The sequence below is a fragment of the Haematobia irritans genome, chromosome 5 (genome assembly GCF_050003625.1).
Source record: "Haematobia irritans isolate KBUSLIRL chromosome 5, ASM5000362v1, whole genome shotgun sequence".
In the NCBI taxonomy this organism is placed as follows: Eukaryota; Metazoa; Arthropoda; class Insecta; order Diptera; family Muscidae; genus Haematobia; species Haematobia irritans.
Genome location: NC_134401.1, coordinates 54,548,861 through 54,573,120, shown reverse-complemented (window position 1 = coordinate 54,573,120; position 24,260 = coordinate 54,548,861). Strand labels below are relative to the sequence as shown.

At 32.6% G+C, this 24,260-nt stretch overlaps 1 protein-coding gene across 1 annotated transcript in view; it reads left to right on the top strand.

Annotated features, from left to right (window-relative positions):
* Window positions 1-3,579, top strand: part of LOC142239694 (odorant receptor 45a-like) — a 29,118-nt gene extending 25,539 nt beyond the window's left edge. The window contains exons 3-5 of the mRNA XM_075311478.1: window positions 2,653-3,130; window positions 3,195-3,350; window positions 3,414-3,579. Coding sequence (XP_075167593.1) covers window positions 2,653-3,130; window positions 3,195-3,350; window positions 3,414-3,473 — 694 coding nt within the window. The 3' untranslated portion in view covers window positions 3,474-3,579. The remainder of the gene's footprint in view (window positions 1-2,652; window positions 3,131-3,194; window positions 3,351-3,413) is intronic.
* The last annotated feature ends 20,681 nt before the right edge of the window (window positions 3,580-24,260 follow it).

The window sequence follows — 24,260 nt, the reverse complement described above, 5'->3', positions numbered from 1 at the left end:
AGATACCCATTTTTAAGTCAAATCACTTAATTATAAGGTCAATACGACTTCATTGAAAAGTTTATCGACTTTTGGACAAGGAAAATAACTTTATTTTAGAGAAATGCGTCTTCTATGCTAAGCAAAATTTGTATTCGTATTTTAAAGACATGAAATCTTTGACCTCACGACAATATTTTTTTCAGTGTAGTATTATATTAGATTTTTAGTACGAAATCTTATAATGTGTTTTATTTACGGCGTGAAGCCAGAAAAGAACAGTGTTTGAGATAAACAAAATTAACCGTGATTGTGAAATAAAAATATTTTTTTTAATTGTAAAAATTAAAATTTTTAAACATTTTTTTTGTGATAGCATTTTGACTTCTTCCAAGACATTCAAAAAACATTTTTTTACAAACGCCGATATCAAAAAATACAAATACAAAAACAAAAAATATTAAACATAACTAATTTTTTCACTTGTTAACCCTTAAATGCACAAGATCACCAATTCCTCCGAAAAAAATATATAATATGCAAAATGATAAAACAAGAACATTTGCATACCACATTTTTTTTTTTTTTTTGAAAAAAAATATGTGGTTTTTTTTTAAATAGTGGTTGTATCTTCAAAAAAGGGTTAAAGAAAATTTCAAAAGAACAAATTGGAATTCTTAATTGCAAAAAGTCCTTAGTGCCATACGGAGTTCAAGATGGGCACATATGTGATAAAACAAGTATATACAGCAGTAAGTTCGGCCGGGCCGAATCTTAAATACCCACCACCATGAACCAAATATTAGGGTTTCCTTTGAAATTTCAGGAGGGCTTGAGGACACTTCCCGAAGATAAATTTAAAGATTTCACCTATGAGGACTATATCAGATTCTGGATTTATAAAAACCATTTTTGTTTGGGTTTTAGAGGAATCATTAACATATCCTGTAAGTGTGTAAGAAAATTTAAAATAACGTCTTGATTTGAAATCTTAAATCTGTAGATTTTCACCCGAGAAGTAAAATCTGGAAATTTTACATTGAGTTTCAAGCAATTTTCATGATCAGTGCGCCTTCTATACCCCCAAGAAGTGAAGTCGGTCTATATGGAGGCATTACCAAATGGACCGATAAAAACTTAATCCGATACACGTTTTTGTGGGCCTCAAATACCAGAATATTTAAAATTTCAGGCAAATCGGATAAAAACTACGGTTTCTAGAAACCCAAGGAGTTAAATCGGGAGATGGACCGATACTCACCGTTTTCGGCACACCTCTTTATGGCCCGAAAATACCTCTAGATTTCCAATTTCAGGCAAATTGGATACTTCGGATTCTAGAAGCCCAAGAAGTAAAATCGGCATATCGGTCGATATGGGGGCTATACCAAACCATTGAACGATACGGACCATTTTCGGCACACCTTTTGATGGTCCTCAAGTACCTCTAGATTTTCAATTTCAGGCAAATTGGATAAAAACTACGGTTTCTATAAGCCCAAGGCCCCAAATCGGGAGGTCGGTCTATATGGGGACCATACCAAAACATGGAGCGATGCTCACCATTTTTGGCACACCTCTATACGGTTCTAAGGTACCTCTCGATTTCCAATTTCAGGTAAATTGTATAAAAACTGCGGTTTCTATAAGCCCAAGAAGTAAAATCGGGAGATCGGTCTATATGGGGGCTATACCAAAATATGGACCGATACTCACAATTTTTGGCACACGTATTTGTGGTCCTACAATACCTCTAGATTTCCAATTTCAGGTAAATTGAATAAAAACTGCGGTTTCTATAAGCCCAAGAAGTAAAATCGGGAGATCGGTCTATATGGGGGCTATACCAAAATATGGACCGATACTCACAATTTTTGGCACACGTATTTGTGGTCCTACAATACCTCTAGATTTCCAATTTCAGGTAAATTGATTAAAAACTGCGGTTTCTATAAGCCCAAGAAGTAAAATCGGGAGATCGGTCTATATGGGGGCTATACCAAAACATGGACCGATACTCACCATTTTTGGCACACCTCTTTATGGTCATAAAATACCTCTAGATTTCAAATTTCAGGCAAATTGGATAAAAACTAGGATTTTTATAAGCCCAAGACCCCAAATCGGGAGGTCGGTTTATATGGGGACTATATCAAAACCTGGACCCATATAGCCCATCTTCGAACTTGACCTGCCTGCAGACAAAAGACGAGTCTGTGCAAAATTTCAGCACGATTGCTTCATTATTGAAGACTGTAGCGTGATTACAACAGACAGCCAGACAGACAGACAGACGGACATCGTTATATCGTCTTAGAATTTCTCCCTGATCAAGAATGTATATACTTTATATAGTCGGATATCGATATTTCGATGTGTTACAAACGGAATGACAAACTTATTATACCCCCGTCACCATTCTATGGCGGTGGGTATAAAAAATATGTTCTGAACCATTTTATTTGTGTGTATTTTTTCCTCCATTTAACTAACGTATAAACAATTATTAAAGTCAAAGAACTTTCTTATTAAGGATAAATTTTAACTAAAACATAATAATTTCAACGAACGAAAATAAAATAAATTTGGCTTTAGTGCCCTGGAAGGTATACGTTTTTGTGTGTAACAATAATTTGTTCAACTTTCAATGATTGTAATATTCCTTTATTTTAGATATTTTATGGATCCAAAAGCATCCTTATTGGGATACATGGTTGCTTACTTATGGGACGCTATTGCTGTTTATGCAGTTTTCTATTGCACTCTTGCTGTAGACACGTTGTTTTCATGGCTTACTCATAATATCTGTGCTCATTTTCGCATACTAGACTGTCGATTCAAATCAGCAGCAGCCATTATTACTTCGATGCAAAATTCGGATTCGTTATCTGACTTGAATTTCCGTAAAGCTCTCTCCAATTGTGTGAGCTATCATCAAAATCTCATCTGGGTAATGGATCAATTCAATGATGTCTTTAGGATGATGGTATTTGTGAAGTTTGCCATTAGCTGTATACAATTGGCATTTTTAGCTTTTCAATTTGCCCGTGGAGGCGATTTGGCTGGACAAGTGTTCCATCTATTTTTCCTACTTTCAGTTTCATCTCAATTAATGTTGTATTGCTATGGTGGTCAAAGGCTTAAGGATGTGGTGAGAAATGTTATAAAACTCGTGTTTTATGAGTCAATTGTTATGAATTCTCTTACAATTGTAGAGTTCAGATGTGGCTTCTGGTATTTATGAGTATTTCCAATGGGAGGAATTAAGCATTAAATACAAAAAGTTATTGTTGATACCTTTGGTGCGAGCTCAAAAGCCTTGCGGATTAACAGGAATATTTTTTGTAGCTGATTTGGAATTATTTTTATGGGTTAGTATGGTAATAAACCGTTTATAATATTTCCTCAATAATTTTTCCAAAATTCTATTACAGGTTTATCGAACTGCAGCATCCGTTATCACTATGTTAATGACCTTAGCCGATGAAGAATAAGAAAAGGACTATGAATATTTATGAATTTGTTGCTGAAGTATTCAACAATCACACTATTCCCTATAAAAAATAAAAAAAAATGACAGTCAGCAAGATTTCAATGAAATTCTAATGTTTTCATTCAATATTTTACCACACAGAAAAAAAAGTGTCTCGTAAATTTAAGAAGATTTTTACAATAATTTATTACAAGAATTTTCCAGAATTTTAGTTCATTTTTCGTATCTTCAACGAAAATTAACTACTCGAAAGGAAATTTTACAAATTCTAAATAGCAATCGTTTAGTTCATGGCCTACAAAATACGATGGAAATTTCCTTAAAAAATTTCTTAACTGGTAGTTAAAAATTCGTTTGTCATGCTATAAAACTACTTGTGAAATGTAAAGTATTTTCTAAATAATAAGTGCAATTTACTATAAGATTTTTTTGTATGAGAAAATATTTTTTTACGAAAAATGAACTTGAAAGTGGATAGGAATTTCTTACTGACAATTCCTATAGTTAATAATTGTTGGTAAAAAATTACCCAATGAAATATTTTTCGTTCACATGTAATTAAATTTATAGACATTTTCGTCAAAAATGGTAGATAACATCTCATGAAAATTTTGCAAATTTTAAGTTAAACGTTTCATCGTTCATAAACTGGTGTGCCTTTACGAATATTATTCTTAGAGTAAATTGTCAGCAGATGCTATGAACTAATGCATAGTACAGAGATCTTTATCGGCATAGTGGAATGTGATTAATGTAAAGATGATGTTACTTGAGTTTTGTTGTGTATACATGAGCGTGGGGTTGTTTTTATCAAAGATAATAAAAGAGGAAGATGGGAGATTGGCTACTGAGCACATCAAACCATTTACCACATTAGTTTAATACTCGAACCAAACGCGTATACGACAAGTATTGACATAGCATTAAAATGCAAATAAAAAGAAATTAAGAGTACGAAATAAATTTCCATAAAGGGGAAAATGTAATTTTCTTTGTTGTTGCCTAAAATTTATTATCATTCAATTCATTAATTCAATTTCATTAATTTCATTAAGAAGAATTTCATTAAGATTCATTCAATTTCATTAAGAAGATTACATTTTTCATTTAAAAAATAAAAACGAAAAACAGCTAAAAGATTACAAACATGTATTAAACTAATCTGGCAAATGCAACATTTGGTATGACGCAAGCCAATCTCCCATCTTCCTCTTTTATTATCTTTGGTTTTTATTTTTGTCCATTTAGTGGTTTGTGTGTGTGTGTTTGATATTCGCGGATGGTTTATTTGGCTGGATGAGGTGTTGTTTTCAATAAAGGCACATGTGTTTTTGTTGTTGTAGGAATGTTTTGGCTTTGCTTGGTTTTGTTTGGCATGCTTCAGTTGTATAGTTGGCGTTGGCGTGGGCTGTTGCATCTTTTTAGCTGGTATGCAACAAGGGAATATAAAGACATGGAATATTTTGGATTTTTGAGACATATATTGGTGTTTGTTAATTAAACCTTTTAAATGTAAGTTATATTATAAGTGTTATATTTTATCAGTAGTTTAGAAAAAAGTTATTAAGAATATTTAGGAAAATATGTTGAAAGTGTATTGAAATTTTTATTATTCTATGTAAAAAAATAATATTCAATTCCAGATGAATTTGGAAAATTTTTGTTATATCTCAGCGTATAGTTTATTCATAAATTGGTAAGTATTTTTTAATATGACTTTCTTTTAAAAAGAATTTTGGAAACCAGTTTAATGTTTTTCTTTGTTGTAAAAACAATATTTAATTTCAGAGCAACTCCAGATGGATTCGAACAAATTTACAAAAATAGAGAATTGGTAAGTTTTCTTTTAAAAATTGGCTTTATTTCAACTAGAATATTTACGTTTTTGTGACCTTTTTATTATCAAAATTACAGGTTTTTAATACCTTATTTTAGTATTTCTTTAATCAAATTTTTGGAAACCAATGTAATATTTTTAATGTTAAAACAAATATTTAATTTCAGAATAACCCCTTAAAAATTTGGACGAATTTTTAGTACTCCTTTGCCTGTAATTTAATAGTGAATTAGTAAGGATTCTTTAACTTTCTTCTAACCCTCGACAGTCATCCTTATTTTTTGTACATTAACGTCATCCTTCGTCATTTTGACTACGGCTGATTTCAAGACGCTATAATTTTCATCGTGAGCGAAAAAGTGAACCAAACTTGAATTTATTTTCTTATTCAATTTGATTTAAGTAGTGTAAAACAAAAATTCATAAAACGGTCGAATTAGTATAACTTAAATTTACCATTTCCCAATAGACTAAAATGTATTTTAAATTGAAAATGAAATTACGTGTCGTCATTTTGGCGAATGATGACTGTTTAGGGTTATCAAGAATATTTGGTTTTTTATGCATAACTATTATTTTTTTTTCATTAGATTTTTTGAAAATCTATTTAATAATTTTATTTAATGTAAAAAATAAATATTTAATTTCAGAGTAACCCAAATAAATTTGGACAACTTTTTATATTTTCCCTCAGCGTACAATTTAATAGAGAATGGGTAAGTTTTATATTAAAACTTTGGTTTTCTTTCAACTAGAATATATATTTTATTATATCCTTCACATCGATAACAACACAGTTTTATGAGTTTATATAGAATACTCCATTATTTTTCTATTTGTTTCAGGTACAAATTTTATGAGATACGTTTTCCAAAGAAAAGTTGAATTCTTTACACCATTTGATAAAATACCCCCAAATATGGTAAGTTACAATCTAAAATGAAGAATTAAAAATTATATTTCATTACATGGTGTTCATTTTTAACAATTTTCATTATTGTTTCCATTTTTTCCAGCAAGATATGTGAAAAAATTACCTACGATGAATAAAAAAAGGATAAGTCAAAATGTCCAAACAGCGGGTTCAAATGAACTACTCTCTGTTCCACGTGGTCATAATTTTTATTCACAAAAAACATTGTATTAAGAACTTTCATCATAAGTTTTTATAATAAAGTACTTTTGCTTAAAGAAAGTTTAATTTTAATATATGAAAATTTTCATAATAGTAAAACGGTTTGTTGTTCCTTTAATTATTTAATTTCTCTGTACTGTGGAATGATTGATTTATTTATAGTTTAGTCGTCGACATTTTAAAGAGACTGTTAACCAATTTTTATTATCGTGTTTCCCACAAAATAAGCAAGTAAACCAAAATAATACTGACTTTTTAACTTGGTAGGGGTATATATGTAGAAATGAACTAAACTACAATGTTATAGATGAACTAAAATTTCAGAGAATTATAAACTAGACAAGTTGAAAAAAATCTTAAGGGCTAAATCATGGTCAATATTACTACAGTTTAGTTCATTTTGCATTGGAAAAGGGTTCACTGTTTTTTCAGTGCAAGTTTACACAATGCTCCGAAAATTGCAGTTCGGGCAATTCTTAAATATCCACCACCATGAATCAAAGATAATATGTCAGTTTCCTTTCAAAACTCCTCATCGTATCGGCTTACTTGAAAATATATATAATTTCAGAGAGTTTGATGTCAGATACTACGTTTCCAAATCAAAAAAAAATTGCGATTTCTACACTGTTAGAAAAATATGTTTTTCATATGTTCCGATATAAACAAAATGTGTTTCGGGCACAATTTTGAAACACAATATATTTAAGTGCAAACATGTAATGTTCCTAAACTAGCACTAAATGTTTGGGACATCTATGTTAATATGTTAGAATATATTATGTTTGGGGCATGAATGTTTCATAAAAATCATGTGTGTGAATGCAAACATATATAAATTTACAAATTTCGACTAAACATACATATGTTGTGATATTTTTTTCAGAGAGCAACAGAGATAGAGTATAGAGAAAGAAATAGAGATGGAAACCGGGAGAGTTGACGAAAGATATCAACATAACACAGCAAAAGAATCAAAAGAGAACAATTTCTGTGAAACCGCTTGTATATTGTTTCGGAAAACTGTTTTATGATCAGGCCAAAAATTTGATATGCTTAAGTCTAAATATTATTTAATTTGAATAAAGAGAATGGACATTCGGAACCAAGAGAATAGACATTTGAAAAAAAGCCTGTGTTTTCGCCTTGAGAGCAGCATTTTATGTATGTGTGGACATGTGTTTTGTTTATCATTTTGGCACTATGGGCACAATTTTTCGTTAAAAGAAAAAAGGGGTCTTCATAAAAATAACAAAAGGGCACTATACTCTTTCTAGAGTTGGGACAGTAAAATAAAATAAGGAGGAAATAGTGAAAAATTACAAAGTAAAATGTATAACAACAAAGTTTAGTTCCTCCTTATTAATAAGTAGTCCACGAGGAGTTGACGGACACCTTCAAATATAAAAGCGGGCATTAAGTTCGAGTTTTGCAGCTAAAACAATTTAAAAAGTTTATTTTCTTTAAAATGAATTATTAAAGAAAAATAAAAGGCATTTTAGAGCGATGTTGTTAAATGCTAGTAAAAAAGTGTTCACGCCTAAATAAATTTATGTTTATATTATAAAATTTTTTATGTATGTTTATACTCGACTCCACGTTCTTCTTTTGTTAGAGTTTTTGAATTCCTTCCAACAGATTTTGTTACAAAATTATTATTTTTGCAATAAAAAAATAATATTTTATCCAAAAATCAGTCAATTTCGTTTATACCATGCACTGTTACTGACTATAAATCTTTAATAACCCACATTTCGAAGTTTCATTATAAAAATTTAATATAGTATAAATATAAATGTGTAAATTAAAAAAAAAAAACAAAAAAAGTGTTCGGTCGGAGTAGGGATTGAACCCACGACCCTTTGCATGCAAGGCAGACATGCTAACCACTGATCCACGTAGCAAACAAATGTATGTTTCTGTTAAATAATGTTATGTTTGCATGAGCTCGTGGGCGCTGCAAACTATGCTATATAAATGTAACTTATAACGATAATTATCTACTGGTGACTATAACAGCTACGTAGCCCAGTGGATAGTGTGTTGTCTTACAAACTGTATGGTCCTCGGTTCGATTCTCCGTGCAGGCGAAAGGTAAAATTTATAAAAGTGAATAATTTCTTCAACATTATTTGTATTACAGAAAAAGGTGCCAAGAACTAAAATATTTCGTGGAAGTGAAAATTACGAGTATGTTAGGGAATGAGCACAATCGTCTTTGCGAAAAATTCTTCCAAGCATATAATATTTTTGGGCTCAATATGCTTCCAAACATATAATATGTTCACATAAAACAAACATATTAATGTTTCGGCAGTATCCAATAATATATGTGCTTCCTGCAAAATATGTTTGGAACATATGTTAAAGAAGCGATTTTTGAGGGTGTAGAAGAACAAGAATTCAAATCGTGAGATCGATCTTATGGGGGTTTAGCAAAAGATAAACCGATACACACAATATCTTACACATACACATAAACATTGGGATGTCTACACCCTCAAAAAAATCGCTTCTGTAACATATACTCCCAAACATATTTTGCTTCAAGCATATACATTTTTGGGTATTGCCCAAACATTTATATGTTTGATTTCTTCCAATATATAATATGTTTGAAAGCATATTGGTCTAAAAATATAATATGTTTGGGTAGTCTAAGTTCCAAACATTTTGTATTTTTCCATCCAAATTCAATAATGTTGTCTTCCAAAAAACTATATGTTATTATGTGAACATATAATATTTTTGGACCCAAAAATATTATATGCTGAGAAAAATTTTCTCCCAAAGAATATTGTGCTCAAAATTTTTTTTCTGCCTAATTGTATATTGCCTCACATTTTTTTCACTTCCATGAGTTTTTTTAGTTCTTAGCACCTTTTTCTGTAATACAAACATTGTAGAAGAAATTATTAAATTTTATAATTTTTTTTCAATTTTACCTTTTGCCGGACGGGGATTCGAACAGCGGACCACACAGTTTGTAAGCCAGCAAACTAACCACTGGGCTACGTAGCTGTTATGATCATCAAGAGATAATTATCGTTATAAGTTATATTTATATAGCATAGCTTGCGGCGCCCACGAGCCGATGCACACATAACATTGTTTAACAACATAACATTGTTAAACATACATTTGTTGGCAGCGTGGAGCAGTGGTTGGTCGTCCGCCTTGCGTGATAGGGGTCCTGGGTTCGATCCCTGCTTCGACCAACACCATTTTTTTTTAAATATATTTTTTAACATATATTCCAGATTCGTTCGGAAGTTCCCGAAAAGGTGTTCAGCATTACATACTATTATATTAAATTTTTACTACGAAATTGTAAAGTGTGTTTTATAAAAGACTTAAAGTCAGAAAAGAAAAATGCTTGATATAAACGAAATGGACTGTGTTCAAATCAAATATTATTTTTTTATTACAAAAATAAAAATTGTATAACAACTAAAGGTTTTTGTATACAAGTTTAAAATTTTCGAAGAAATTCAAAAACTCTTACAAAAGAAGAACGTGAATTCGAGTATATAAAAATATTTTTCCATCGAATCCTAAGGTTAACGATAACCATTCAAAAGCACATTATATTTAAATTCTAAACAGTAATTTTACAACAGCACATACATTTATTTTGGTGTGAACAATTGTTTGCTAGCATGTAACACCATTAATTTAGAAATACAAATAAATATGAATTTTTATTAACGAATAATTTTGTACTTAATTTAATTCTTAAGGCCGGTATAAATTGGTATTATCGTCTTAAAATGGCCACACCCAGAAAAAAGTGCCTTCGAAACTAAAGGAAAAATTTTTCATCAATATAGTTTATCCAATTTATTTCCATTAAGGTAAATTTTTGTGAGAAATAATAAAATTTACTCGTTTCAGTAAAAAAAATCCTACACTGTAAGCAGTTAGGAATAGTTCATTAACTAGAATAAGGCATGGTATTTTACTCATACTATTTTCTTCGCTGGGTATAAGAATTTACTACTGAACAAGAAAATTTTATTCACCGATAACAAAGCATTTGTAAAAATAAACAAAAACCGAACTAAAACCAAGTTTCCTCAAAATTAGTAAAATTTCTTATAAAATTATAATTGCGACTTCCTTTATAATAGAAAGTTTTTCATACATACGAACAACACTTGGCATAGAAAAATATTTTAGTTCATTCGTACTAAGAAGTATGCAATCCAATCAAAACTTAAGGAAACAGACTTCTTAGAATATAGGAAATTTTCCTATATTTCTATTGTCTACCTGTAATCGATACCTGTCATCACAATCGATGTGTTTGCGCGTGGGTGTAATCGATATGTTTGCGCGTGGGTTGTTTTTTTAGTTGGAATCGCGTTGTTGTGGTATACGGAAAGATTGTTAAAAAATAATATTGTAAAATAATATAATAAATAACAAATAAAATGTATAAAATATTTATTATTTTAAATTAGTGAGAAAAATTTTCGTTTTTTGAAAATAAATCTATCAATGTTCGTGATGGTATATAAAGAAAGAAAACACCAGCAGAATAACAACCCTTTCATTTGTCTTCATTTTGGAATCTTCAATTATCAGGCAATATTCAGTGACGCTAACCTTTTGCAACAAAAATGTTTTATGATTTTTTATATTTGTAGGTATTGAAATTGTAAAAGGAGGACAAAATCGTTAGGCAGCAACTTATTAAAAGTGAAAAGTAAAAGAAGAAGAAAAAGTGCGTTTTACAGTTGATAATATCACATGGAAATTGGAAACAGCGGAATAATAAACTAATATTTCAAGGAGATTCGATGCTTTTGATTCTTAATAAATATATTCAATATATTAATAAAACATGTCTTTTATTGAAGATAAAATTGCTTATATAAATAAATAAAATTGTATTTAAAAACGAAGGTAAGCAGTTCTAATTATGAAGTAAAAGTTTTACCACAAATGTGTAAGATTTGTCCAAATGAATGAACAAATAAAATCAATTCCATATATGAATTCAAATCAGTTAAATTTTTTCATTCTGTAGTATAGTGGTACATAAATATAGGAAAATGTTAACTAATATATGGAATGCATTATACCTAATTTCTACGAAAATCACATCGTTCAAACAAATAAAAATGTCTTTGGCGCTATACGATGTTCAACTTTCTTCACAATGAGTTCATTTTAACTTAAAGAAGGGGTCACTTTTTTCTGGGTGCATGTTTACCCTTTTACTTTTCTTTAATCATTTCTTTTAAAGAAAATAAACTTATTCAATTGTTACTTTGGATCTTTCCCAACCATGTTATAATATAATTTACCGGAAAAAATTGTAATGTAAAATGAGAAATAATTTTAGCGGCAAAACTCGAACTCAATGCCCGCTTTTATTTTCGAAAAAATCCGTCAACTCCTCTTGGACTATTCATTAATAAAGAGGAACTAATCTTTGTTTATATAGATCTTTAAAATTAATGAAACTGTCTTTAAATTTGTTGCATTTTTGCATCTTGAGTACAAGGCAAAAATCATTAAAAAATAGGATATGTTTTTCAATAGTTTATTTTAAAGACATTTTTTACTTGAAACATAGCATAATTTCTACTGGAAGTCTTGTTTTTAACGGACATTTTATAGCATATGAAAAAAAGCTGAAAAAACGAAAAATTGAAATGTGCTTCGTAGAGTCAAGAACACAAAACCCCATTTAAAAGAGAATTGTGTCTTAAAAGCATCCTTACTTGTATTCTCCGCTTCTTTGGTTCGGAATCAATACCAAAATTGTTAAAGTGGAGAGACAATCTTTGGAACTGGACATGCTTTTTGTTCAGTGTATAGTGCCCTTTCGTTAGTTTTTATGAAGATCCCTTTAATTACCTTTGTTTGAATATATTGACTTACTCGTCCTACGTTCCGATTTGTTTTGACGAAACAAAAAAATTGTGCCCGTAATGCGAAAATGATAAACAAAACTCGTGCTCTTTTTTTTTCAAATATATTTTATCTTGGTTCCGAATGAATTTTCTCTCCGAATACTCATTTTAATATTTTACTTAAGCATATACAATTTTTGGCGAAGTCTTATATCACAACATATATATGTTTACTCACAATATGTAAATTTATACTTGTTTATATTCACACGTAGTATTTTTCCTATATTTAATGAAATTTTCTTTGTGTATATATATTTGTAATGCGCCAATTGGTTATTTTCATTATTTTACTTCCAGCATACACTTTGTCTTTCTTTGTAAACACATATATGTTTATGGGCTATTTCTAAATTAATATATGTTTGAATCCAAGCATATTATATTTACAAATATTTTATGTCCCAAACATAATATGTTCTAACATATTAACATATATGTCCCAAACATATTATGCTAGTTTATGAACACTATATGTTTGCACTCAAAAATATTGTGTTTAAAAATTTGAGTTCCAAACATATAATGTTTATACCCAAACATACGAAAAACAGTCTTTTTCGTCCGTGTAAACGCTCATTAAGTCAAATTGGCAGATCGGTCGCTTAAGTGGGGGCTATATACAATTATGAACTTGATATGGACCAATTTGTGTGTGATTGGGGATCGATTTATCTGAGGGCTATATATAACTATAGACCGATATGGACCTAGTTAGGCATGGTTGTTAACGGCCATATACTAGCACAATGTATCAAATTTCAACTGACTCGGATGAAATTTGCTCCTCCAAGAGGCTCCAAAACCAAATCTCGGTATCGGTTTATATGTGGGCTATACACGGATGAAAAAGACTGTTTTTCATATGTTTGGCTATAAACATTATATGTTTGGAACACAAATTTTTAAACACAATATTTTTGAGTGCAAGCATATAATGTTCATAAACTAGCATAACATGTTTGGGACATATATGTTAATATGTTAGAACATATTATGTTTGGGACATAAAATGTTTGTAAATATAATATGCTTGGATGCAAACATATATTAATTTAGAAATAGCCTATAAACATATATGTGTTTAGTAGCTTGGAGCGCTATTTAACAGGGAGCGATATTGAATTAAGTTGGTGGTTGTTGCTTGTTATTACAAAATTAACATTTTATTTTTCCTTGGGCAATTGATCAGCTACTTCTTTGATCCTTACAAACTGTGTGGTCCGCTGTTCGAGTCCCCGTCCGGCAAAAGGTAAAATTAAAATAAAAAAATCATAAAATTGAATAATTTCTTCTACAATGTTTGTATTACAGAAAAATGTGCTAAGAACTAAAAAATCTCGTGGAAGTGAGAAAGATGTCGGGGAATATACAATTGGGAAGAAACAAAATTTTGAGCATTCAGGTCGAAAACCTTTGTTGTTAGCACCTATATTACCTGTTTATTTTCATAATTCATTATGATTGTAAATATATAAATAAATAAATAAAATTTTGAGCACAATATTGTTTGGGAGAATTTTTTTTTAAGCATATAATATTTTTGGGTGCAAAATGCTTCCAAACATATTATATGTTCACATAATAACATATTGTTTTTTGGAAGACAACATTATTGAATTTGGATGCAAAAATACAAAATGTTTGGAACTTAGACTACCCAAACATATATTGTTTAGACCAATATGCTTTCAAACATATTATATATTGGAAGAGATCAAACATATAAATGTTTGGGCAATACCCAAAAATATATATGCTTGAAGCAAAATATGTTTGGGAGTATATGTTACAGAAGCGATTTTTTGTGAGCGTGTATAAAGGGTGATTCTTTTGAGGTTAGGATTTTCATGCATTAGTATTTGACAGATCACGTGGGATTTCAGACATGGTGTCAAAGAGAAAGATGCTCAGTATGCTTTGACATTTCATCATGAATAGACTTACTAACGAGCCACAACGTCGAATTTTCAGTGAATGGGCCCTAGAAAAGTTGGCAGAAAATCCGCTTTTTTATCGACAAATTTTGTTCAGCGATGAGGCTCATTTCTGGTTGAATGGCTACGTAAATAAGCAAAATTGCCGCATTTGGAGTGAAGAGCAACCAGAAGCCGTTCAAGAACTGCCCATGCATCCCGAAAAATGCACTGTTTGGTGTGGTTTGTACGCTGGTGGAATCATTGGACCGTATTTTTTCAAAGATGCTGTTGGACGCAACGTTACGGTGAATGGCGATCGCTATCGTTCGATGCTAACAAACTTTTTGTTGCCAAAAATGGAAGAACTGAACTTGGTTGACATGTGGTTTCAACAAGATGGCGCTACATGCCACACAGCTCGCGATTCTATGGCCATTTTGAGGGAAAACTTCGGAGAACAATTCATCTCAAGAAATGGACCGGTAAGTTGGCCACCAAGATCATGCGATTTGACGCCTTTAGACTATTTTTTGTGGGCCTACGTCAAGTCTAAAGTCTACAGAAATAAGCCAGCAACTATTCCAGCTTTGGAAGACAACATTTCCGAAGAAATTCGGGCTATTCCGGCCGAAATGCTCGAAAAAGTTGCCCAAAATTGGACTTTCCGAATGGACCACCTAAGACGCAGCCGCGGTCAACATTTAAATGAAATTATCTTCAAAAAGTAAATGTCATGGACCAATCTAACGTTTCAAATAAAGAACCGATGAGATTTTGCAAATTTTATGCGTTTTTTTTAAAAGTCATCAAGCTCTTAACAAATCACCCTTTATGATTATGGACTGATATGGACCACTTTTGGCATGGTTGTTAAATATCATATACTACCACCACGTACCAAATTTCAGCCAGATCGGATGAATTTTGCTTCTCCATAAGGCACCGGAGGTCAAATCTGGGGATCGGTTTATATGGGAGCTATATATAATTATGGACTGATATGAACCAATTCCTGCATGGTTGTTGGATACAATATACTAACATCACATACCAAATTTCAACCGAATCGGATGAATTTTGCTCTTCCAAGGGGCTCCGGAGGTCAAATCTGGGGATCGGTTTATATGGGGCCTATATATAATTATGGACCGATTTCGACCAATTTTTGCATGGGCGTTTGAGGCCTTATATTAACACCACGTACCAAATTTGAACAGAATCAGATGAATTTTGTTCTTCCAAGAGGCTCCGGAGGTCAAATCTGGTTTATATGGCGGCTATATATAATTATGGACCGATGTTGACCACTTTTTGCATGATCATTAGAGACTATATACTTACACCATGTACCAAATTTCAGCCGGATCGGATGAAGTTTGCTTCTTTTAGAGGCTCCGCAAGCCAAATCGGGGGATCGGTTTATATGGGGGCTATATATAATTATGGACCGATGTGGACCAATTTTTGCATGGTAGTTAGAGACCATATACTAACACCATGTTCCAAATTTCAGCGGGATCGAATGAAATTTGCTTCTCTTAGAGGATTTGCAAGCCAAATTTGGGGGTCCGTTTATATGGGGCTATACGTAAAAGTGGACCGATATGACCCATTTACAATACCATCTGACCTACATCACTAACAACTACTTGTGCCAAGTTTCAAGTCGATAGCTTGTTCCGTTCGGAAGTTAGCGTGATTTCAACAGACGAACGGACGGACATGCTCAGATCTACTCAGAATTTCACCACGACCCAGAATATATATACTTTATGGGGTCTTAGAGCAATATTTCGATGTGTTACAAACGGAATGACAAAGTTAATATACCCCCATCCTATGGTGGAGGGTATAAAAAAAAAAAAACTTTAAACCAAAGATCCAAAATTCCCATAATAAGTATTGGCTTATTCTTGAAGTTTTTTAAGCCATAGATTCAATATCTCAGGAAATTCAAAGATTATTTCTTTAAATCAAATATGTTTTTTTTTTACTTTTATGAAAATTTGTCTTACTTCAAAGGCATAGGATTTTAATGAAGGGATGGACGATAATTTCAAAGTTTCGTAACCCAAATTTAAACTATACAAATTTTCATCTAACATTTTCCAGTAATTTAAAAATTATTTGAAACAAACATAGCCCAAACAAAGCCTGCCCGGTTCCAAAGATTTTGTCTTGGGTCAAATCGGTCCACTTTTACGTATAGCCCCCATATAAACGGACCTCCAAATTTGGCTTGCAGACGCTCTAAGAGAAGCAACTTTCATCCGATCCGGGTGAAATTTGGTACATGGTGTTAGTATATGGTCTCTAACAACCATGCACAAATTGGTCCGCATCGGTCCATAATTATATATAGCCCCATATAAATCGGTCCCCCGATTTGGCTTTCGGAGCCTCTAAGAGAAGCAAATTTCCAATCCGGCTGAAATTTGGTACATGGTGTTAGTATATGGTCCTTAACAACCATGCAAAAATTGGTCCACATCGGTTCATAACACTAGCCAACAGTCGTTTTGTGAATTGGTTCTAGCATAATTTTTCTCATTGATATTGACCTACTAAACACAAAAATGAGTTTTAAAAAATTTTCTGTCGATTGGTTTTCGAGATACAAATTTTTTAATTTTTGGAGGTACACTTACAATTTTGAGCATATCTTTCGTCTTCTTTGGCCTATTTGATCCTACTACTACTCAAATTAAAGAAAATTGAGCCGTCTACAACTCGTTCTCAGAAAATTTTCAAATCGGGTAAGTAGTTTGGATGTTGGCGGCTTAAAAAGTTAAAAAACGGCGTTTTTTTAGTAAAATGTGGCAGAAAAAAACATATAAAAATTCATATAAAATATGAAACCCGATGCTAACAGCAATAGGTCAAAATCAATAGGAAAAAGTATGCTAGAAACAAATCACAGAGAAAATTTTGTTATTTGTGACCTAGTGTAATTATATATAGCCCCCATATAAACCGACCCCCAGATTTGGCTTGCGGAGCCTCTAAGAAAATAAAATTTCATCCGATCCGGTTGAAATTTGGTACATGGTGTTAGTATATGGTCTCTAACAACTATGCAAAAATTGGTCCACATCGGTCAATAATTATATATAGGCCCCATATAAACCGATCCCCCGATTTGGCTTTTGGAGCCCCTTGGAAGAGCAAAATTCATCCGATTCGGTTGAAATTTGGTACGTGATGTTAGTATATGGTATCCAACAACCATGCAGGAATTGGTTCATATCAGTCCATAATTATATATAGCCCCCATATAAACCGATCCCCAGATTTGATTTGACCTTCGATGCCTTTTGGAGAAGCAAAATTCATCCGATCTGGTAGAAATTTGGTACGTGGTGGTAGTATATGATATTTAATAACCATGCCGAGATTTAACAACGATCCCGAGATTTGGTTTTGGAGCCTCTTGGAGGAGCAAATTTCATCCACGTCAGTTGAAATTTGGTACATTGTGCTAGTATATGGCCGTTAACAACCATGCCTAACTAGGTCCATATCGGTCTATAGTTATATATAGCCTTCAGATAAATCGGTCCAAGATCACACAAAAATTGGTCCATATCAAGTTCATAATTGTATATAGCCCCCATATAAGCGACCCCCATATTTCAATTCTGGCTCCCTACGTACCGTGCAAAAGTCCATATCGATTCGTAATTATTTATAGACTTACCTACACATACCTTTTTTGTCTAATATATACCACGTATGGACTAACTCACAATTTAGAAAACGATTTAAGATACCACAACCCAAGTAATTCGATTGTGGATGACAGTCTTTCGTAGAAGTTTCTACGCAATCCATGGTGGAGGGTACATAAGATTCGCCCTGGCCGAACTTACGGCCATATATACTTGTTTTTTCTCGAATAGACATATTTCGTATTCTCGGGGTTTATATTTGAAGCTGTCGGTTTAGCTCGGTGATATGATGTACAATACCTTAGACTCAGCCCTCCTTTAGGCCTAGCAGATTAGGATGTGATTTCTTCAAATGTATTATATATTAACATGGTCTAAGTAGAAGACATGATCAAATTCTCCATTAAATTCCTCGGGGGTTTATTAGAATAACTTTGCCTGGAACTGCAAAACAATCGTCATACCTAACATGAGTTACCATGGTATCACTTCTCGTTCTATGGTCTTCAGGCTCGGAAAATTTGGTGTTACCATGGTTAGGTTAGGTTACCAGGTATTAACCGATCTTTTTAACTTGTAGCACAGGATTAAGGGTTCTCCTTAAACCATCAAAATATTTGATACCATAAATGCACGGCCATGCTTACATTTTTAAAGCAGCATTGAATGGTATTTCAATTTGAATTAAATTTGGCGATAAAAAAGTAGAAGTTGTTAATATTAATATAATAAATTTCAAAGAAAAACCTAAAGAATTCCCAATCACGTTCTAGTTAATGAAGGCCTACCAGCTTAGTTAAATATTACACATACCAATCGCAAAGAGAACAATATTGGGGGTACACGCAAAAAAATAATTCTTTCCTCCCAAACGAAATTTTAGACAAACAAAGTTCGTTTCTCATTTGCTTTTCGCTGTAAGGAAGTGTATTTGGAAGAAAAGTATATACTTTTTGTGATAAACGTTTATTCTTTTCCAGGATATAAAAACAATTTCATAAAGACTAGCTCAAAAAAAAAAACATTATTTTCTTGCTAATTGCATTGTCCCTCACATCTTTCTCACATCCACGAGGATTTTTAGTTCTTAACACCTTTTCCTGTAATACCAACAATGTAGAAGAAATTATACGATTTTATAAATTTTTAACATTTTTTTTTACCTTTCGCCTGGACGGAGAATCGAACCGCGGACCATGCACATTGTAAGCCAACACACTAACCACTGAGCTATGTACCTGTTATGGTCATCAATAGATAAATATCCATATAAGTTATATTTATATAGCATAGCTTGCGGCGCCCACGAACCGAATAAACAAAGTTTATTTAACAGAAACAAACATTTAGTTTGGCACCGTGGAGCAGTGGTAGCTACGTCCGACTCTCATGCCAAGGGTCGTGGGTTCGATCCCTGCTTCGGCCAAAGTTTTTTTTTTTGCTTTTGTTTTTTTTTTTTACATATATTCCAGATATATTCGGAAGATTCCGAAAAAATGTTCATCATTACATTGTACTATATTAAATTTAGAACTGTAAAATGTGTCTTATTAAAGACCTAAAGTCAGAAAAGAACAGTGTTTGATATAAACGAAATGGACTGTGTTGTTATTTCAAAAATAACTTTTTTTATTGAAAAAATAAAAATTTTGTAACAAACGAATTTTTTTGGTGATAAAAGTTTAAAATTTTCGAAGCAATTCAAAAAACTCTAACAAAAGAAAAACGTTTTCGGTACACGTTTTCCAAACGTTTTTTTTCTTTGCGTGTAGTATCCGACATTACTGGAATTAATGAGGTTGTTGGGTATTTTGATTTACTAGCTTAAGTGCGTTTTGAAGCCACGAGTGCTGGTGGTGATTGGGTCTTAAAAATTTATTACAACGTTTCATATTTAACCGAAGCGATTTAATTAACAAGCTATCGATCGATTTATGTATGACTTTTTGTGCTAGTCTGTGCTAGTCGTTCCTAAAACATAAACGCACTTTTTATTGAAAAGCTCTATTTACCAGTTATAATGGCATTGGCTCGCTTAGGCTTTTTTGTTTTTCCTTTTTTACTGCACAGTGGAGTCCAATGGGAAATCTCCCGATAGAATTAGAATGGAAAACATTGAAAGCATCATAAAATTGTATTTGCTTTAACACTTTGGCAACCGACGTCCATTACAGGGCACATTCTAAAACGACACAAAACCGTTTTTCGATGTTATTTTAAAGTAAAGTTGTAATCTAAATACAAAAAAAAAAAACAATTTTTATAAACTTTTTTAACAATTAACGAAAAATACGCAATGTTGAAACCATTATTTTACTATACGTCTCTAGTAAATGGACATTCCTACAAAAACTATAGCTGATATTAGATTCGTTTTTGTATTTTTTCTCAAACTTCGGCGGATGTTATAGGCCAAAAGACGTTGTTTTTCGTAAGGTCATTTAGTCACAATTCAAGAATCCAATTTTCAAAACAAACACACAAAAATAGTCTTCTGATTCAATCACGAAATTAATTTATCCAATTAATTTTTTAATAGAAATGTCTTCAATCACGAAAATGATAGTATCAATCATAGTTTTAATTGGGCATAAAAAAATGATTGTTTGAATTGAATTTAAAAAAAATGTCCATCACTTTTTTAACTGAATTAGTCTTGATTAAAAAGTTTTTAATTAAAAATTTTAAAATTTTCAATCATTGAATTAATTAACTTAATATTTCTATCTTGATTAAAAAGTTAATTGTATCAATTAATTTATTAAGTGAAAAATTTTCAACTTTTTAATTGGAAATATTTTGGTAATATTTTTCTGTGAACTCAGATAGATTTTTAAATAATTGAGATAGGCCCTCAAAATGAAATTTTTTTCTACATGCTATTACTACAAGTAAAGAAAGAAAAAACATCTAAGTTTTAAAGAAAAAATTATAGCAACGATATATATATTGCTTGTTAATTTCAACCATTTAAGCTTTGAAAGAATACACTTGTTGTAATGACCAGCATCTGACTTTAGTTTTCTGTCTAATTTTACTCAACAATGTTTTAAAGGCTACTTTTTCAAAATCAATTCAATTTCTGATTTTATAGACTAGGTTCCACTGTACGATATTCACCCGTCATTTATGCCGGTGGTGTTCAATTTAGCTACATGGCCTGATAAAAATGGTCATCAAGACATTTTAGACGCGGACGAATGGACAGACTACGTTATGTGCGTACGTGCTGATGAAGTACGGTTCAATCTTGACAGCCATTGCCACCATAGCCACAGTCATGGAATATGGTCAACAAAGAATGTATTGTCCAAGTATTTGGTCAGTGACTTTTAGTCATTGATTTTCGTTATTTAGTTTTCCTTCAGTATGTTCGTCCAATGACATGTGCACAAACAGACACATATTCACCATGTAGAGATTTTCAATTGACTTTTTGCCCTGCCTTCTACCAAATGGCGAAAAGCCCAAATAAATCATCGATAATAATTATCAGGGGTACGGTGTTGAAAGTTTTGTTTTTTGTTTTAAGTTTTGTAATGACAACAAACAACCGAGTACGACAACTAATTGTGGACACTGGTGATAGGAAAAAATCTTTGATGTTCTAACTTTGAGGATTGCATCATAGATGTATACAAGTTTTAACATTGGAGACTGAGGGAAAGAGACGAAAGGAATCTCAAGTGTTCAAAAATTGTTGCTTAAGAAAAATTCTTAAAGTTTTGGGTAGAACGTGTAGACATTTCTTAATTGATTGACCCAATGACCATACTCAGTTTGTTGCTTAAGTCTTTTGTTTCTTCTTTTTAATTTAGCAATTTAATGATAATTGTTCAGCTGTGCAGAGAAAATGCTTTTATGCTACAATTCTTACGAGTATAGTATAAATAGCTAACCTACATTTTAAAGTTTTTTTTTAAATTTATTTGTTTTTGATGCTGAAAACCCTAAACATGAATTGAATGATATCACTCTTGATATACGTAAGCGACATACTACATAGAATAAGAGCAACATGAGAATATCGCTAAGCCCTAGCAGTCCTGTTGTCTCAAAATTTGCTGGACAATTAGGATCATATCAACAAGTAAGTAGTCTACGACCACATCAGGGCCGGCTCTGGGTGTTAACTACGAGTTTTTATGTCGGAGAGACGGTTGCAAGCTATTGAAACCACAGAACATATTTCACACACACACAATTGTTATACAGATGGTTCACGGATGTGAAAGAGGATAGGTTGGAGTATATGCGTGTTGTACCCATACACCGAAATTCTACTACATCTGTCGGACCATGCGCACAGGCAAAAGGATTATCAACTGTTACACTTACCACTGTAGGATTTGAATATTGTGGGTTTCATTAAATCGCAATCTAGTATACTGAATGTCAGTCAGGCTTTCGTCGTGGTCATAGTTGCGTGACTGCACTGGTTGAAGTTTCGGAGAATATAAGAAGTAATCTGGATGATAGTAAGGTCAACATTTTGGTATTTCTAGACCATTCCAAATCATTCGACGCGGTGGACCATCCAATGTTTTGTATGAAACTACAGAATTTCTTTAGTTTTCTCCATCAACCACACGATTAATTGGGTCATATTTGGCGGATAGTTCTCCATCAGTATATACGGGGCAGAGGTGTCCCACAGGGATCAATTCTTGGTCCTTTTTTTCCTATGCATCATTGTAAGATTAAAATGTATACAGATTATGTACAAGTATATTTGCGAAGTCCGAAGGATAAGATACACGAAAACGTTGCGAGACTTAATGATGATCTCAGAAGGATACATTGATGGGCTACTGCTAACGGACTTCTTTCAAACCCTCAAAAAAACAAAATGTCTTCTAATTTAGAAAAGATCGATTAATATTACACAAGATTTTGATATACTCATAGCTAGTCGGAAGATTGAACTAGTGAAACGAGCTAAGAACCTCGGCGTAGTCTTTAACGATAGTTTAACCTGGACGGATCATAGTAAAGTACCATAGGGCAATTTTACGCGAAATTGAGGCCTTTATGGCATGCACAGTTTTACACTCCAAAGGGAATCAGGATACTGCTTGCGAAGACTTTTCTTTTGTCCATCCTTCTTTATGCTTGTGAGATTTTCGCTAATTGTGACACAGTCAGCCATCGTAAGTTGATTATTACGTTTAATAGTGAGTCCCCGGTCTGACACATAGATGGCGTCGCTAGTATTAAATGTATATTATTTTTATATAGTACCAACCTTCAAATGATTCGTGTCAAAATTTGACGTCTGTAAGTCAATTAGTTTGTGAGATAGAGCGTCTTTTGTGAAGCAACTTTTGTTATTGTGAAAAAAATGGAAAAAAGGAATTTCGTGTTTTGATAAAATACTGTTTTCTGAAGGGAAAAAATACGGTGGAAGCAAAAACTTGGCTTGATAATGAGTTTCCAGACTCTGCCCCAGGGAAATCAACAATAATTGATTGGTATGCAAAATTCAAGCGTGGTGAAATGGTTCGTCGGTAACCACATCATTCAAAAAAATCCACAAAATTATTTTGAATGACCGTAAAATGAAGTTGATCGAGATACCTTAAAGATATCAAAGGAACATGTTGCTCATATCATTCATCAATATTTGGATATGCGGAAGCTCTGTGCAAAATGGGTGCCGCGCGAGCTCACATTTGACCAAAAACAACAACGTGTTGATGATTCTGAGCGGTGTTTGCAGCTGTTAACTCGTAATACACCCGAGTTTTTCCGTCGATATGTGACAATGGATGAAACATGGCTCCATCACTACACTCCTGAGTCCAATCGACAGTCGGCTGAGTGGACAGCGACCGGTGAACCGTCTCCGAAGCGTGGAAAGACTCAAAAGTCCGCTGGCAAAGTAATGGCCTCTGTTTTTTGGGATGCGCATGGAATAATTTTTATCGATTATCTTGAGAAGGGAAAAACCATCAACAGTGACTATTATAAAGGGTGATACGGTCAAAATTTGGTCAATATAAACTTGACGTATTTCTTTCAATTTTGCATTAAAAAACCTGAACACTCCTCATTTTGAAGGTGTGTGTGTAGAATGGTGCTCCTATTTTGATTTTGGAATTCACTCTTCAGTTGTCAAAATGCCGTCCAAGCAAGAAGAGCGGCGTATCAAAATTTTGCTCGCGCATCGCGAAAATCCGAGCTACTCGCACGCAAAGCTGGCAAAATCGCTAAAAATTGCCAAATCAACCGTTACAAATGTAATTAAAGTGTTTGGGGAACGTTTGTCGACAGCCAGGAAGTCTGGATCGGGGGGAAATCGAAAA